We start from the raw sequence: 18,877 nt of genomic DNA, 5'->3' as shown, positions 1-18,877 counted from the left end.
TTTATGGCCCATCTTGAATGCAGACAGCATCTACATATTTCTTTTACAACCACACCTAAATGTTACTTAAAACTGAACGCGGTTAAGATGATTTTTTTAGAACCGCGTACAAACGCGCAGTGTCAAATATCTGAAACATTCTTTTGATACATACTCGGACCTTCACGAAAAAAAGTATACCATGTTAAATATTAACAGAACTACATATTGTTCCATATATGAACCATACGAACTATAGATGTGGAATTTAACCACATTGTTTCATTGACAGCGATGATTCTTAAGGAACTACACACGAATATAAATCCCATAATGAACATACACCGTTATTGTTTTGCGTTCTCTGACCACTTCTTGAATTTCTTGACGTATGGTAGTTGATAATAGTGGTAGTAATAGTAACAATAACGTACGTATTCCCACCTTTAATTTGGAACACCGTCACAAAAATTGGCTACATAAGTTATGTATTCGCTGTGTTCATAGTTAACCAATTTTATTCAAGAATTTGATGACATTTCATTATCGAAGCAGAAAGCTCAATTATCTACTGACAAAATTAAGATAAGAAGGGTCTTAATTAAAACTGAAGTACTGAACGCAATGCAGGCCTACAAGGGATTATTTGAAAGTAACGTACCCAGAGAAAATATACAGCATCACGTAACCTTAAATGGGATAGGTTTACAGTTACATCATTCCTAAACTTTCGTTTCCAATTCCTACAAAATATATCCATGTGGAAATAATACACACAGAGCAACGAATTATGTAATAATAATAATAATAATAATAAGAACAAAGATGTAGGTCTGCACAAAGAACTTATATAAACTGTGTGCTCATCTTTCCCCCACTCAATAGTAATGGGGTATGACATTGACTTAAACTCGTCCAATAGCGTTAAAGGTTAAACAGCAACCAACGAACATCTTCCTAACCTCAGTTTGTGTTGTAACGAACGAGATAATCTCCACCCATGTCTCGACATTTAAGAAAGTTGGCTGTAATTATGGCAACGTCATCTTAAAAAAAAGTCTCTTAAAGGTCTGTTGTATTTTTGGCCTTCAACGTTTCCTTCGCAGGTGAAAGTGTGTAGAGGTCACGATGTTCTGTATAAAGACTGGAGCGTCTTCAGTCACGATTTAGTTGGTCTACAGACGTGTAGGTAGAGCCAGTTGCTGCGACTAGACTCAAAAATTTCTCAAAAGAGGGCTCTGAAATCCAGTCCTATTCCTGTATCTTTAAGTTTAAACTTACTTCCTTCATACGAATTCAGATAATTCATTAATCCCATGTCTTCAACAAATTAAAAACAAAAAGTTTTGAAAAACAATGCAGATGTATACCCCCACTTATTTATATCAGCCTTGTTAGTGGCGCTGAAAGTAGGCTGTATATAATTTAATTAGTTAAAATTAAGAGAGAAGTTGTCATAATTGTTTTACAGTCTTCAGTGCTGTAATGTTTAATCCACATAACAAGAGACATAACCAAGAATTTCTTCTCCCATAGGAAGAATGATCCATGATAGTAGTTAATTCATTAAAATGGCCACAGTTTCCTTAAGGCTTAAAAATAGGAACAGCTATTATAAATTTTAGCGCGCAAGATATTTGAAAGAATATCCACAACACAAATTCTAAACCCTCTGTCCTTGTGCAGGCATTAATAAAGTAAGCAATAAGAGAGAACAGCAAGACTAAATCAAAACTCTTAAATTTATTATACAAATATAGTTCAAGTTTCATGATAATGTGTTCATGTTGCAATGCGTGAAAACAATTCAACATTAAGATTTATCGCTATTTATATTACATATTTACACAAAACAACTGAAAATTTTAGCTACGTTACTACATGTATTTAAAATTAATTTTAATTAGATCACTGACTTTTGAAATGTTATATTCTTTGAAATTAAAACGGACACATCCAATTAAAAACTGCGTTGGAAATAACGGAATTAATGATAATTAACTAACAGTCACGTGTAATTTTTGTCAATTCACTTTGATTATAATTAGTACATGGTGACAAAGAAATCGCGCTATTCATTCCTGACATGTGTTCTATTTGTCAAGAAATAAACTACACTGAAACTAAAAAACAGAAAGTTGAAAGTGTAAGAAATGTCAACCGCGTTCGGAGACGCATGAGTTCATTCTATTCCCTATGTCTGATAGACACCGGTGAAGAGTTTTTGCACTTACCAGACGAGGTATTGCAAGGACCTCTGAAACGTCGGTAAACTGCTACCAGACTACACGGAGCAACAGCGCAGAAGACACCCATCTTCAGATTCACCGCCGTGAAAACCTCAAATGCTACAGAAAACAATATGAAATGAAAACAATACATACCCATAAATTCTTTTTTTGGGTCATCGTTTCGTGTTTCTTCATTGAAATTTAATTTGATAGATCCCCTTAAATTTTTCAAATATAATTATAAAACAAAGTTAAAGGTGATGAGGTAACGCGTCTGAGAAATGAAATTCAGCTCTGTATTAATAAGAAGAAGACGGCCAGCCAGTTTTCCCACTCTGACAACCTTGACCGCATAGATTGGCTACTTCAGTACCGTTATACGCGTCATTATAAATTCCGACTGGCTAGCTAGCGGTCTCTCGTGACAGATAGTCGTAGCCTTCAAGCATACGTTTAGACTAGCCGCTTTACTGAAGAGCCAGAGAAGTTGCCGCATACGTAAGGCGAACGAAACTAAAGTTTGTACTACTTTACCTTGAAGAAAGTGTGGAGCAGCGGTATGAAACCTTTTCAATGCATGGACAACATTGAAAAATATAAACCGCACTGCTTGCCAAACTAAAGCTTTAGTACACAATTATGTAGATATAATTATGTTTAGAAATCAAATTTTAATGGGATGAATTAATTGTAATTTTACACCCATATCTTCTTACACACGAGGGGTATATCCTTGAATATCAGGAAATGGTGAAATTATTTTTTTGTTTTCTTTTATCTTTTAATTTTTTGTCATTTAAACACATGATTATAAAGCAGCAAACAAAAATGGAAATAAATATCAAAATAAATATTAATCTCTCGTGAGAAGAGTTCTTTCTTGTTATAATGTGAACTAATATGGCCATTAAGCTCGGTCGCAATAATAAAATTCGCGATTTTGTAAATACACATTTGTGCGAAATTTGAGAGTACTGAGTCTAGTTATGAGCGTAATTCAATTCTTTATATCATATGGAAAGTTTCGAATTATTAATCAATAATGCGATATCTGGTAATACTCGTCTTTCATAAAGTCACTTTATGAAAGAGGCAAGTGTTAATTGACTTTGTATATATTTGTCAGCAGCTCTGGTCCTAAATTATGGAATTCTTAATATTTGAAACATCTGCTCACAAACTTTAAAATAATTCACTCACACACATGGGGTGTCTAGAACTGAATAAAAATTATTTTCAGGCAGTTAAATTTTTAAAATTGCAGGATATATATATATATATATATATATATATATATATATATTCATAAATTTTGATTGAAATTCTTCACTGCTCTGCGAATCCATTAACCCCATTTGGAATTGTTCGGGCACTACCTTAACACATACTTCAAGGGATAATGCAAATATTGGAAAATATATTTCTTGTTTTCTGATGTCTTGGAATCTAGATTTGAGCTATTCTCCCAAAACGCCAAGTTCACCTGCATATTTTGCTGCATTGAAAGACACATATTTAGGTCCCACATTGCAATTAGAAAGTGCTACCACTATGTTCTGTCTTGAAGAGCCTATTTTAAAGAACATTACTGTGTGCTCGCGGGCTAAGAAACGTGAAAACCCCCGAAATAGAGGCAATGTGATGCGTGGCGTCTAGAGGGAGGTGGCTGGAGGAAATTTTATTCAAGTGACCTGCTCCAATACATACACAATTCAATCTAATTAATACATGCTACAAGTAATCGTAAAAGTGGTAGATACATCCGTCTACAGACGCAAGAAAACTAAATATAAAGCCCATTAGCGTATCGTTCATATTAAGTGTTCGCCGTGTAAGCCAGGCTAACACTTTGTTTTTTAGTGGAAATCCATACAATGGAATACAGCAGAACCAATCAGATAAAATGTGTAATTAGCCAGCTTCAGCCAGCCAAGTGTCGTTAGCCAGCTAACTGAAGCTTACATTGGCTCATGTATAATGTTGAAAGCCAGGATATACAGACAAATAGCTTTGCAATCTCATACACTAACTTGTCTTCCTTAAGAACGAAAATCAGGCTAAATTTGACCCAGGACAAAATTAAGAAAAGTTCCTTCGCAGAAAATAACAATATGTGATACTGTTGTCAGCCTGTATAGCTCACTCTCCGAACTAATGGTATCCGTGAAGCTTTATAGATTGAAATTAGTTCAATATCGAGAAAGAATAGAGAAATATACCCCAAAACACTGTTTTTCTCAAAATTACTTCATTTTGTACATGCCTCATTGGATTTCATGTTCATTTAGGCCTATTATAAATACAAATGAATAGTTGGTAATTTAGTTATAGTATTATCATCACAGCACGGAAGTATATATAATCTTTTCTTGTATTTACAGTACTGTATGGATGAACAAGTTCTTAGCGCGAAAATATATTTTATTTTTGGTAGAAGCGATACACTTCCGTTTCGTCTTATCTTAAGGTGAGATCTACCTAGAAAGGCTGGGGTTATAATAGACTATTGGAGAACAAAATTATGTTCGCTCGATAACTTTCAGTGTAAATAATTCAACACCAAATTCTATTGAAACCACTGAGTAGTTTCTGCAATGAAACGTACTAACATGTTTTAGATTTGCTTTGGTCAGTTAATGTATGTATGTTTAACTCGACATACAAACACATATTCTGCTTCCGAATTATCAAATCAGTTGTTTACTAAACTTAGAAATTTAAATAAAAGAATGAATGTAATTTGTTAGTGAAATATCTATGTATTAACAACAAAGGCACGTGTGTGTGATCGCTCTAGTAATTACCACTGCCCTCTATTTGGTCATTCAGGAATTATCTGTTATTAGGGAAACCTAAAGATCATTAGTCACCGTGAAACAAGATGACATTATGAACCGGTAATGTTTCAATCCAGTCTGTAGCATCAGAACCTATTGATTGATAATCAACTTTTCCATGTGAATGTTTCACTAGCAAATTTCTGTCCCTTACTCTGTCCGAATGGAACGAGGCGTGGGGTTTTGCCGCATGGTTCATGGGATCGTGGATTCAAATCCCGCTTCGGGCATGAATGTTAGTCCTCGTCCACCTATGTTGTGTTGTCCTGTAAGTAAACAAACAGAAAAAGGGGTAGTGAAATAAAGGGCGAACGAAAGAGATGGATAAACATTTGGTAAGAAATCCTGCCTCTTAATCGGGAGGGCACGGGTTGGATGTTCAGCCCAGGAACCAGCTTTATGTCTGACGTTTTTGTATTTTTCCTCAGTCCCTCCAGTAAAATGCTGGTTCAGTGGCCTAAATTAGACAACGACCGCTTATTTCTACATCAGTTACAATTTATTATTCACTAATCGTCTTATCATTCGACGGTATATACCCTGAGTTATTGAAAGTGTCGTTAAATAAGACACAAATACGTCTTACATAACGAGGGAGGAACTCTAAATTCCACAAAATTTCCTGATTTTCTGAGTAAATTCTTGTCTCATTTTTGTCATAGGCACTTGTTATTTTGGTTCTTTAGCGTCATTTCAACTTCAGAATATTTATTAGGAGTTCTTGATTTGTGATATTTTTCTGGAATTTATTCAAGAAACCGGAATACGTAATCAGTTTTTCTACAATGCTATTTTACCAGTTATGCCTAACAGCTTTTAAGATAATTAGCTGTTGAGTTATGCTATTATTAATGACATCGACTAATAAAACTAACATGTCTTGTAATGCTATGTTGCTGTTAATTTGTAAAGAGCTTGTGGTCGTTACACAAATTAAAACGCTGAAGCCGCAACGTGACAGGTCCGTGTATTAGTAGTTATTTCAAGGCAAACAAAAGTCATTTAAAAAAGGCGTCAAAGTACATGAGGTAATCATAATACACTATTAACTCAATCAATATATTACGTCGAGAACGCGGTAAAAATGAGTGTAAGAGCTTTTGAGATGTCTAAACACCTTTAAAAATGCAATGCTAGTCCACATCTCACACAGTGCTGTAAGATAACCCAGTCGTGTATTTATATCATAACAGTTCAAAACAGTTGCTTGACAAAACTCACTAGGCTATGACAAAACACACTTTCATCACATGTATAACGATTTAATATTTTATTACCATGAGGAACCTCTCCTCCATTACATTTGATGATATGGAGGATGAGATGGGTAGAACAAGAAGTAAGATTCGACGAGATGAGAAATACGTACAAAATTCTGGATGAATTGTCTGAAGAGAATAAACGACTCTGAAGACGTAGGCGAAGATAGGAGGATAATATTAAAAGTGATCTTAAGAAAAAGGATGAGAAGTCGTGGACTGGATTCAAGAGACTCAGGCTAGGAACCGGTAGCGGGCTGTTATGAACACGGTAATTAATATTCGGGTACCAAACCCGGCGGGGAGATTTTGACTATTGATATAAGTATGTATTTATTATTCCAGTCTATACACAAACTTAATTTAAAATGTTGTTGTTAAAATTATAGCGCTTTTTATCGTATTACGATGTTACATTTATTCGGCGCTTATTATTAACGACATGTTTCGATGCTATTATTGCATCATCTTCAGGTTTTTTTCGTTTTTATATCTTTAAAACTATTATATATTTTATTTTAATGCAACCATTTATTGATTTATTGATTTGTTTTGTAGATTTTCTTTTGTGTGTTTTTCAGTCTTCGTAATGTTCTGCATGTCTATGGTCAGATGTTCATTTTCAAATTTGTGAATATGTGGTGTGTCTTACATCTGCTATCGGGTGATGACAATCAATGACTATTATAAATTAAGTTTGTGTATAGAATGGAATAATAAATACATACTTAGTTCAACACAAACATGACGCATCTAAGCTACAAATATTGATATAAACATTTCCGATATCAAATAAGGAATTTAATATCGATTATATCCGCAACTAATTAAAACTTTATTGAGATACTGATCTGCAAACAGATGACTGGGTGATACACCCAAAGATATAATTCGTGTGTATACTTAGGCAAATGTTTCAGTAAATATGAGACTTAGTTCCGTCTTCAGCTGACAGATGTGGTGCTGAAGTAAACTCCAACTGTGGTTTTGTAAATTGCGAGATAGGCAATTAATTTTCGAGTCTACCTGAAAATGTGGGACAAAATAAAAAATATCCCTCTCCTTAATTAACCACCGCGATATGAACAAGTATGGGAGAGTGAATGTATAATTCCACTCATTTTAAACCTCGCTTCTAGATCGATTGGAGTAGTCAGACCCACACTCCAAATGCTCTCAGGAAGTTCGGTGGGCCTCCAAAGTTAGTCTCGATGTGGTGACGAAGAGAAAGATTTCTACCCCTGAAGGGAATCGAACTCCGGGCTTCCAGTCTGTAACCTAGTCATTATAGGCGACTGACAAATCTCTTCAAATTTCATCAACCGCCCGGAGCCAAAATCAGGGCAGGCAGTAAAAGATTAGCCTAGATTCCAATCGCGTGTCTTCGAGAGTGAAACATGCTCCGTCAAAAACGCCATGGCCTCTGGTGGTAATGTGGTAATACAAACCAATGCCTACTACTTTGTTTCATCTAAATTTCAACACCAGATTAAGACAAATTATACAAAACAAATACTTTGACATGTAGAAACACAGCGCCTGGTTATAAGAGAGATGAACAGGTGCGGTCTGGAGAAAATTAAGTCTGTCAATTCTACGAAGGGAGTTTGTTCGTGTCTACGCAAGACGTGCCGCAGGTCCCAACATGAAATAGACAAGAGTACAAACAAACATGGGGCTTCTTAACTTGTAGTCATATCAGATTTTGTGAGGGTGATAAAATAAAAGGAGGTTTGATGGGAAATATAAAAAGCCCACAGAATTTTAGTGAGGAAACGTCTTAAATGGGGCCAATTCGACTGGCAACGAGACAGAAATATCACATTAAAACAAAAAATATTGACATAATTTTGTAGTAGGTCTAATATGAACTGAATTTAAAACTGACTCACTGTTTTTTGGTTAGGAAGAATGTAGAAGAAAATGATCACGGCTAAAATTAAAGGTATTATCTTTTTATCTGTCTGAAAGGACCGATGGTAACCACAAAAATCTTAGACAGAGTAGGTCATCTTCCGGCCGAGAATCGAACCGTCAACCCTCGAACACCAACACATCCCGACGCTGGGCGATGAGAATTAATTATATGGCGTTGGATGTTAGTTATGAAAGACTCATGGACCCCTGGGTTGAAACCACAACTGTACATTAGAAGGAATTCTGTTTTTATTGCGACCTGCGAGGAACGACAAAAGTGAAAGTGGATGTGGTGAGAGTGAAGGCCAAGTTCAAATAAATGTCTTCCGTTCCTGGTAGCGTATTTGTTCTTAGATAAGCTTTCCATTCATTCAGCTTCTCGGCTGGGGGTTAATTACTTATTTTTACCTTAAGCGATGGAAGAAAACAATTGATTCTTACGTAACAATGATATAGCAATGGACATGTGTTGCATTGATGTTAAAATTAACACAAACGCTTACCAATGGGGAAGACAGACATTTTTCTTATAAACAAAGAGAAACAAATTTTAAATTTATAATAAGATTAATAACTCTGATTATTATATAAAATATGAACTGACGGCTTGATTGAAGTCAAATTTGGAAACGTCTTAATACATGCAATGTTGTGTTCTTTACTTAAAATAAATAATGTCTGACATAAGATAATAGGTAGATAAAAGTATCTTTGGACATGTTGAAGCAAATAGAAAATTAATTTTACAAAATCTAAGAATAATTAATTATATTTCTGGCTGGTTTGAATCTGCGGTATTTATTACGTGCGAAGGGATTTTGTGTAATATATAGGCTGTGCATTTTCGCAACTTTACAAAATAACTATAACTACCTAGTTTCCCCACCAGCAAGCGCGCAACAAAGGATCGGATTTGTTACCCAGCAGCCCTGAGGATGAGAGCAGAGATTGTTCTCGAAACGTTGGCAGAAGATATGGTTTATTCACCATTCATCCACCTGACGCGGCTTGTAGCACGAGAGTCTTTCATCAATGACTAGAACAGTTTGACATCATTCAGTAAACAATTATTGACATTCCAGCCGCTCTCAACGATAGAATGCGAGGTTATATAACAGAGACGGCGTGCTATTTAAACAAAATTCGTGACGACTTGTTGGAATTTTTGGGTCAGATGTCGTTGCCTGAAATAAAAACAAAACGAAAAGTAATTTATTACCACTCAGGCCCAAATACAGTTGTTAAGAATAGCAAATTGTACACAGAGCAGCTGTTTATAATCGCCATTCAATGTCTGTGTACTGCTAAAGCATTTTGCCAGTTAGGATCTTGTACTGTGTAAAGTCAATGGATTATAAGTCTCACTCAAAGGATGGAAGGTGTTTGAGAAATTTTAGAACGAAGAGTGATGTGCCAGGAAGCTAGCGAAAATCGCGTAAGGATGAACTCATAATTTTTCTATTCTCCAAATAGTATTAGAATAATAAAATCAAGGGTGGATGAGGTGGGCAGAGCATGTAGTAAGCGTTGGGAGATAACAGATGTGCAGAAAAGTTTGGTCGGGAAATTTGAAGCAAAGAGGCTACTCGAATGACCTAATCGTAAATATGAGAATAGCATTAATTGATGTTAAGGAAGCAGAGTGGGAGAGTGAGGATTGGATTCATCTGGCTCAGGATGCCGACCGGTGGCGGCATTTTGTGAGTACGGTAATGAACTGTCGGGTTGCATAAAAGAAGGGAATTTCTTGATTAGATGTTCTATTAGCATCTCAAGAATAAATCTGCTCTAGGAAGTTTGTCGGCTAGTGACAAATACGTTAGATATTATGTTAGCAACATCATTAAACAGCGTAGAATATCCACATTTCCTCGGTTTTGGTTAATCGATAACTAGGTGTTATCGTCAGGTCCGAGGTCAGATATTGATTCTGACGACCCATCGAGGCTGGAGTTGGGATTTTGTTGTTTCGGTCCTAAATTCTTAAACAAAATAAATTTGTCAAAGAAATTGTCGACCGCTGGAAAGAAGGTCTGGTATTTGTCACTCGACTGATCATCCGAGAAGTTCAAAGCTTCTTGAAAGTCAAAACTTTGACAAGCCATTGCTGTGATTCACAACGAGGAAATCGGATCAAAATTAATTGAATTTATGAAAAAATGGCGTATGTATCGTAGCGTCACGAGGTAAAAATAACCGCTAATTTTGACCTCGGGAGTTACAAACAGCCAATCAGGAGGAGATGATTTTGATTTGCATTTAAATTATTCAGCCAATCAGGAAACCCGTGGGAAAATAACCAGTTATCTTTCAAACTTCATGTTTTGGCATGAGATGGAAAACCTGACAAATTTGTTTGAAAGTAGAAGCTTAAAATAACAAGAATAATCTAAGTTTTGCTGTAATTTATATCGAAGTGTTTTCCTGTTTGATCACCAACCAACAGGTTGAGAAATACTTGTCTGAAGGACATTCACAAGCCTAATCCTTAACGAGCTGACGTCACATAACACAAACGGGATCACCATATCATACGAACTTACGAATATATTTCGCAGATTACGATTTCTCGAGTATATTCTGCCCCCCCCCCAAGTCCAACTTAATTATGAATTCACTAAGATAAAACGCTATTTTAATGCTGTTATTATGGGTAACATTTACATATACATCAATCTTAACATTATATTTACATTGGGTTACAAAATAATCTTAATTTGAAATCACGTTGTGACTTTGTAATGAATTATTAATCAGTGAACTTCATGCAGTGAAGTCAAATACGTGTTTTAAATTTCCATTTGTGTCTGTTGAGAAGAAGAATGGGATTAAAGTCTTCGACAGGAAAGTTTCATTGTATTTTGAATGATTTACTGTAGCTGCTTATAACCACTTTTCTCATGAGAGGAAGATAGACTTATGTACTATAAATGGATCGTAAAAAATGAGAACACTTTTAAAATTGACATACAAGGGAAACCTTCTAGCACTCATTCAAGTAAACTACCAGTTCAGAGATAAATTATGTGAAAATGTTCGGCTGATCATGAGTGACCATCACCTCGATAACAAAGATGAATAACCATGAGGGTTTTGAGGGAAAACAAATAATGAAATACACATATTTGGAATAAACGCTATCACAGTGCCACTTTCTCTGTCAAATATCCAGAAGTCAGCAGAAGCGCGACTATCTGGCGAGGAGCTACGATTATCAAAATAATATCTACTGTAAAATTCTCTGTTGGCCTACGAATACAGAGAATTGTAGACTCCAGATTAAAATGTACAAAATTATAAAACTTTGCCTGCTGTTTTTGTGTTCAAAGCTGAAGGTTAAATTAAATCCCGTTACTGGGCGACTATTCCACGCAAAAATAAAACATTTAAGGTACAAATTAAAACAAGAGACAAGGATGAAGCGCTCACGGTTAATTTCGAGACGAATGTTGTATGTGAAAAAGATCTGATGAAGAACCAAAGCTTAGCAGTTTACCTTGAAATAGTCTTGACTGCGAAACTTTATGTATCATAAATTCCATTCTTTCTTGGAGGATTATAGATTAGGAACATTGATGTTCAAACGACCTTCGAAATTTGCGTGTGATGTAACGGAATACAGGTCTGTACGTACTTGGTCTGTCAGCAGTAAACAAGTTCCTACTATTTTATAGCATAGGAGACAAGTAAACAGGATTCTCCTGACACTAAACACTGCGCTCACGTGCTACAGATCGGAGATCGCGTTACAACATTTGAAAATCAGTTATGAGCGATATATCGATAACGATGATGTAACCATTGTTGTAGGATTTGATCGTTTTTACGCGGTGAGTGCGAAGACAGTTGTCATTGTTATTTGAAAATCACCTTCATCATAAGCTTCTCGATATATGAAATAACTAACGGTGGCTTGACGCCAGTGATAATTACCTAACCTAACCTAACTTACATCCAACCTTGTACTGTGGCGACAGCAGCCAGTAACCGGTTGGGAGCTAGAGTTACTGGAATCACTGCTGACGTGGTTAGTACTTGTGACTTATCACTGTTTCCAATTCTAGAAACTCCTGTTATCTACCGCATTTTTCTTCAGCTTGTAGCCCTGTATAGCCAACTGCAAACCTAGCAGTATCACTCACTGATAACTACCACTGCTTACAATAACCGTTACACATAAATAAATTTCACTGAAGTCTTCAAAACTCACTTGATCGTTCATGTCTATTTGGAGCAAGTGAATATTAATCATGAATACTCAGATGTGGTTTTCTCGGGACTCTTCGCTTCAGAATCAGCCTTAGGTGGTAAATGTTTCTACATGCTACACGCTTATGTGTATATATATATATATATATATATATATATATATATATATATAGTGGTTTATTTAACGACACTGTACCAAATGATATATCGCATAGAATTAAAAATGATATCAAATGCTGGTGTCGACTGGGTTCGTATTTAGGGGTCTCAGGTTCAAATCCAAACCCGAAGATTATATATCCTGACAGAGGTTTTAGTGGTTTTATACAGTCCGTTCAGAAAAATGCCGGGATGGCGCCTTAAATTAGACTACAGAAGGCTCTTCCTACATGCTTTCCAGTTCAATCTTCATTAATCGTTATAAGCTATATAATCTGAACAAGGAAAGGCGTAGTTAAATAAATATAAAGAAAGAAACACAGAGGATAATTATACACCAGAAACAAAAACACCTTAATAGTGCTTTACGGTTTTATCCAACTAGTATTATATTTTGTTTCTGTCAGTCACTGTTATTTAATTCAACTAATTATCTAAACAGGCCAAGACCCCTACGTGTTTATACATCATAATTACTTCTGGCGTCAGCAATTTGAGGAATAAATAACATGCAAATCAGATCTCCATTTACTTTTCTTTCACTACTTTTGCTTTGGTTTTGGTCTTATCTTTTAATCCATTTACTTTTTTATCCACAGAGTGACTTGACAACAAAGAATCATCATTCCATAATCTGATGCAGCTTGTCTGGAGGCTATGAAAACCTTCGATGTTACCAGTTAATATTGCATCATCATTTACGTGTACTACGAAAGTGAAAAGTGATTTTAGTTAACCTTTCCGTTGGTGAAATGAACGTAAAAGTAATTAATAAACAACATTTGAAAGTCAAGGTTTTCGCAGTCAACTGATTTCATGACATCATGTACTTTTATTGTCGTCTCATAAAATTATCAGAATTTAATTTTTAATTCATCTGTCAAAAGGAAACATCTCTGTTATATTATAGACGTACATTGATAAGTGGACAATGAAAAAAAGTTACAGTGGAACCACGGTTCCGGAGAATTTGACGTAAATACGTCTTTAAGGAAAGGAAGTTTATATATTGGCTTTATTCTAAATATTTCCTTTATACATGCTTTACAATTGAGATAAATTTGTTTAAGACATTGTTTATTTAACTTGAATTAATTACGCTTAAGATGGCTCTGTGGTAGATGAATGTAATGTAATGTAATGTAACGTTTCCTAGGTAACAACAATGCCGAGTAAACACGACGTTCCCTAGGTACACTCGTTACACTTTTTCGTTTCCCTTTTTCGTTAAACTTTTTTGCCGAATGACCCTTCCTTATAGAGGTATTTAACTTTCGGTTATTTGTAGTGCGCACTAAATTTTATAAAATACACAGAGATTAACAACATATTAAAAACAATATATAAATGACAAAAGTGACAATCAAAAATAAAATAACTATACCGAAAAAGTTAAAAATTTATAAATACATTCAGAGGCAGAAATATAAGCTGAAAAGACAAGATATTACTAAACTTCGTACTCTTAAATGTGAGGAAAGTCACTTTAATTAAAAAAATATCGTGATATTTTTTATACTTTTGATAATAATATACCTGAAAAATAACATTACAATGTGTTACTTCTTTTATAACGCCTCAGGCTAAAAGTTATATAAATCTAACATGATCAAGGTGGGGGAAGGGGCCTGAAGGTCATTACCATCATTGTAAGTACAGACAAATACAGAGGGACTGTACACGTCAATAAATCAGTGGCGACGAGTGGCGCCGCCACAAAGTTTTGCTGTTATTCCCACAACGGCAGCAAACAGCGTTGTAATGAAACGCAGTAACCAACACGGACTAAGCACGCGTCCAACTCGAAATACCACGAAAGGCCTGTCGGAAAGAAAAGTTTTCTGCACCTGTGAAAATTTTCTTTGTGATGCAGCCATTTAACACGGCGGCTGGCGGTCCCAGAAATTTTGGAAAGTACGTACTATTATTTTCGAAAATTCTGTATATGTGAATTAACCTTGTGATATGTGGGACTAGCGTTCACGCGGTTAATCTAGTTTCTGTAAGAACCTATTTTCTCCAATCCTCTTTCAGTTTTGGTGTCACCGAAGAAACGTAATTTGGACAATTACATTCCCCTTTGTAGGTGTATTTTATTTGTCCTATCTTCAAAATTATGGAAATATGAAATTAAACTGAAAATTAATTATGTCCTTTTGGATAGCTTTGTTGAGCGGGCGGCAAACAAATTTCACTTTGGAATTTGTGTGATTGTATATAATGGCAGTATGTTAGGTTTAATAGATTCTTCTCGGGCTACCAGCCGTGTAAGTAGGTTTAATGGAGAAAATACCAACGTTTCGAGAAGCATCTTCGTCTTCGTCCTCAGGATACTGAAGTTATAGGAGATCTCATTCGCTAGTTCTTCTTCGAAAGCTGATGGTGATTTAGCTATTGAAGAAATTCCCCGTCTTTATGAAACCCAATGTCCTGTTACCGTGTTCGTAAGAGCGGCAATCGGTCCCAATCCTGAGCCACATTAATCCAACCCACACTTACCTAATCAACTTCCTTAACATCAATTTCAGTATTATTCTACCATTATCCAATAGGTCTTCTGAGTTATATGTTCCCTTCGCGCTCAGCAACCAAAATTTTGTACACATTTCTTATATCCCCACGCACGCTATAGCCACTTTCTACACAATCCTCCTCGATTTTATTATCCTAAAAATATCTGGAAAAGATAACGTATTATGGGATCCCTTATTACTTAATATGGATATGCATAAGAGTCTTTCGTGTAGATAGAGGCCTTGTTATGGGCCAACTTTCCATCCAAGGATCTCTACGCAACACGCAAAGAATTCAAAGAATTTATAAGTGGTTTACGTCCTGCCATAAAATTAAAAACAATGCTAATGTCTGGCGAAATTCCTGCCACCACGCCGCTTAAATGGAGGAATATAAAACATATATTTTACTATCTAATACAACAGCGGAATAACAATACAAAATGCCTTAAGCACAGTGGTATATTGTTCTAGTTGGTGGTTATAATACTGTATTTTTGCACGACTGACTTCTAGATCAGGATTCGCGAACGATAATAAAATATGGTAAACGGCACTGATGCAAAATAACGAATTATGTATTTCGTTCCATTGATAATTCTTCTTTTTTACGTCCATTATATCTACCTCACATCTTCATTATCAATATCCCACCCTCTTCCCTTAGTGTGACAGCAACTAAATTTTTGAAATTGTTTTATGTTTTTGAACCCTAAACAAATTTTCAAAATTTCTGGGACCTGAATTTAATGTACGCTACTATAAACCAAAAATTTAGTTACCGTTCACTCCACAAGTATGCTTAAATCTTATAGTAGTTGTGTATAGACAGAAGAGTGTTGGCATAACATTTTTATAAAACTTCTCACGTTCTGAAAATGGAGTCATTTAAAACTTCTGGAATATATGCACGTATACAGGGTGATTCAGAGTTCCAGCACAGTACGTGTGAGGGCTGTGTGGTAGATTATTTGATGTAGAAAAGGTAAGTAACTTCTTTCAGGAGCCTCACCGGTTCCGAGTTACGACATTTCTACGCTGATGTTGCTATTTTATTCTGATCACAGGAAATAGTACCGGTAACAAGTAAAAATTTATAATTATAATCATAGAGGCGACATAAACGCAAAACGTCGTAATTTTGAAACCGTAGCAAACCGGAAAAAAAACGTTATTTATATTTTCTTCAAATAATCTTTCCATCAACCTCCTTAAGTTCTGTATAGTCGGCGCAGTAGTTTTTGGCCGGTGGAGAAGCTAGCGGAGCTGGCGGACGAGCCTACTCTGTGTACCTGAGGTGGCACGGCCAGTGCATTTCTTTTGTTTGGGCGTTCAGTCCGATAAGCTCCTCAGTGCAGTCAGCATTATAACCACCGCACAAGTGACTCGCTCCTAGCCTTCCCCTTGAAAATTCCAACGTTTCTGTCCCACTGTTTGGAAACCGCTTTATCTATCGTTGTTGTTGTGGGTTTTTCTTGGCTCTACAACCCGGTTGTGGGTTTTTGGTCTTGATGTGTGCATTTATGAGTAGTGAGTGACCAGCCCACTGACTCTGCACAATTTCTACTCAATCCTATTTGACTGCCAGAACCATCTAGCAGTTAGTCAGGAGACTTGAGTGAGAAATGGCCACTGAATTTTTCTTACAAAACATATCTTTTATGCTTAAAAGGTTCTTTTACATGCCGTAAATCTACGACATGGGACCGCCGGCTTTACTTCCCCTCCGAAGGAAGTTGTGCTACGGATTTTTATCACCCTTAATAATCCATCGACCTCGGCCGGGATTGAACCCGCGAACCTTGGGTCCAGTGGCGAGCTAACCATTAGTCCACCGACTGTTTCTATCGTTACTCTGAAGAAAATATAGGACAAAAGAAAATCTTTAGCTACTACATTAAAATTACAGCTTTGTATAAGTGTCAAAGAAGCTTTCCAATACGAAAGTCGCCGCGCAAAATGTCGTTGGGAGGCCAAAGGTTTAAATCTCGTCCGGAGTTCGACTATACTGGCTACGGTTTTATCGTGGTCTTCGTCGGTCTCTTTTGCAACTGCAGGATAAATTCCTTACATGACGTCAGTACCGTTTCCTTCCATACTCTTTCCGATGTATTATTCACTGATAATATGTTTTGACGCTGTATACTTCGAAGGAAAGCCTTGTAGTCCCTTCTTAAACTGGAGGACTTCGGACCAAGTTGCGACAGAGCCTCGCCTTCTATCGCGGACGTCACTTGAACCCATCCCTCTGGAGGACCGTACGCGAATCCGTTACCTCAGCAAACGAATCTCATTAATATTAACATAATTCCAAACTTCTTAAAGATCACCGTCACGCATTATGACGTAATAATGTGGGACGACTGTGAGACAATATGGTGGCAGTTCTAACACGTTTACTTTTATATTTTAGAAATATTTTGAATTGCGTGAGGTTTGAGATTTTCATGATAGTTAAAACTATAATTGTGCCTTTTGGATCATGACGTCGTGTAGTCTTGTAGATGGTTATCAAAGTCTTAGAGAAAACTCGCATCCACGTTCATGGAGGTACCTGTCAGTAAATGGCTGACTACGAACTGGATGTCTGAGGTTCTATTCCCTGTACGGGGTACTCACGTCTACATCCCGTACAGAAATAATTTCTGATCTGGGTGTTTAACTATGCACTTTAATTTACCTTTATGGAATTGTGATTTGCATAGGGATACCTGAACATTTTTAAAACGAATTGCTATTAAGAGACTTTGTAGTTAATGTAGAGCTTCTTAGGGTTCCGAAGGAGTATACAGTGTAGGCTTTAAAACTACCTGTGTTAGGCGTAGAAAACCACACAGAAATTTCACATGTCACGCATCATAATTAACTCAGTCGCCATGCTATTGTCTTACATTTTTCTTACAGCTACTTCAATGAGGTTAGAAGATGGCTGTCAGGGCAATCGTCCTGATGACGGAGGCAGCAAAAACCTATAAAACTTAAAAGACAGCCAGCCATCTTCGTTCACACCGCTGCGAATACCTCAAATCCTACTTTGGCGTAAGGTTTATCACTATACAAAACTTCAAATCATTACACTGAATAACTCCCTGAAGTCCATATTATTGACGTTATTAATAACAAAAGTTACGAGATACAAATATACGAATGTATCCAAAAGCGCGGTATCTGTAATGATATCACAAAGTCGATCTATTGATGTATAAAGTGAAGCTTTCGCGGCGACTGAAGTTGATGAAAGACTCTCGGGTTACAGGCAGCCCTGAGGATGAGAGCATAGATTACTCTCGAAACGTTAGCAGAAAATATGGTTTATTCACCATTCAGCCACCTGACGCGTCTCGTAACCAAGAGTCTTTCATCGGTCTATTGATGTTTGTGGTTGCCCTAGGGTCTAGGGAACGCATGGACCACTTACTAATTGGAACCAGAAGAAGACGTTGCGTTACTTCGAAATATACTGGGAAAGAACTGACATCATGAAAAATTAAAGGCCAAATGTGTCTCAACTCAACACGTTACAGTGTTCCAAGTTCTCTTTTAAGGCCAACAGCATTAAAAGTTGATGACGAAATTCTTAATATGCCACGGACAACATGGAAAATCGATTCAATTTCAGAATACTATAGCACTCTCTTCAAGTGTGTGAAGACGTGTCGAAGTAGGGCTAATGGCCTTGGACTTCGATCCATAGACCTCTTAGACGCATACAAATTACACTTTATCTTAGCTAAGATATAATTTGCACAATGATGGTCAAAAGTTACACGTGA

General features: G+C 36.3%; 1 protein-coding gene across 5 annotated transcripts in view; it reads right to left on the bottom strand.

Moving 5' to 3' along the window:
* The window catches only part of LOC110835981 (folliculin-interacting protein 2), a 490,121-nt gene that overhangs the window by 27,659 nt on the left and 443,585 nt on the right, over nt 1-18,877 (bottom strand). For all 5 annotated transcript variants that reach the window (XM_087346352.1, XM_087346354.1, XM_087346353.1 and 2 more), the window contains one exon: nt 5,202-5,313. In XM_087346352.1, coding sequence (XP_087202478.1) covers nt 5,202-5,239 — 38 coding nt within the window. In that variant the 5' untranslated portion in view covers nt 5,240-5,313. The remainder of the gene's footprint in view (nt 1-5,201; nt 5,314-18,877) is intronic.

Source organism: Zootermopsis nevadensis, unplaced genomic scaffold (assembly GCF_977971745.1).
Source record: "Zootermopsis nevadensis isolate Lab colony 2312 unplaced genomic scaffold, Znev_1.0 Znev_ptg000010l, whole genome shotgun sequence".
In the NCBI taxonomy this organism is placed as follows: Eukaryota; Metazoa; Arthropoda; class Insecta; order Blattodea; family Termopsidae; genus Zootermopsis; species Zootermopsis nevadensis.
The sequence above is the reverse complement of the archived record's forward strand: the minus strand, read 5'-3'. Positions and strand labels throughout refer to the sequence as shown.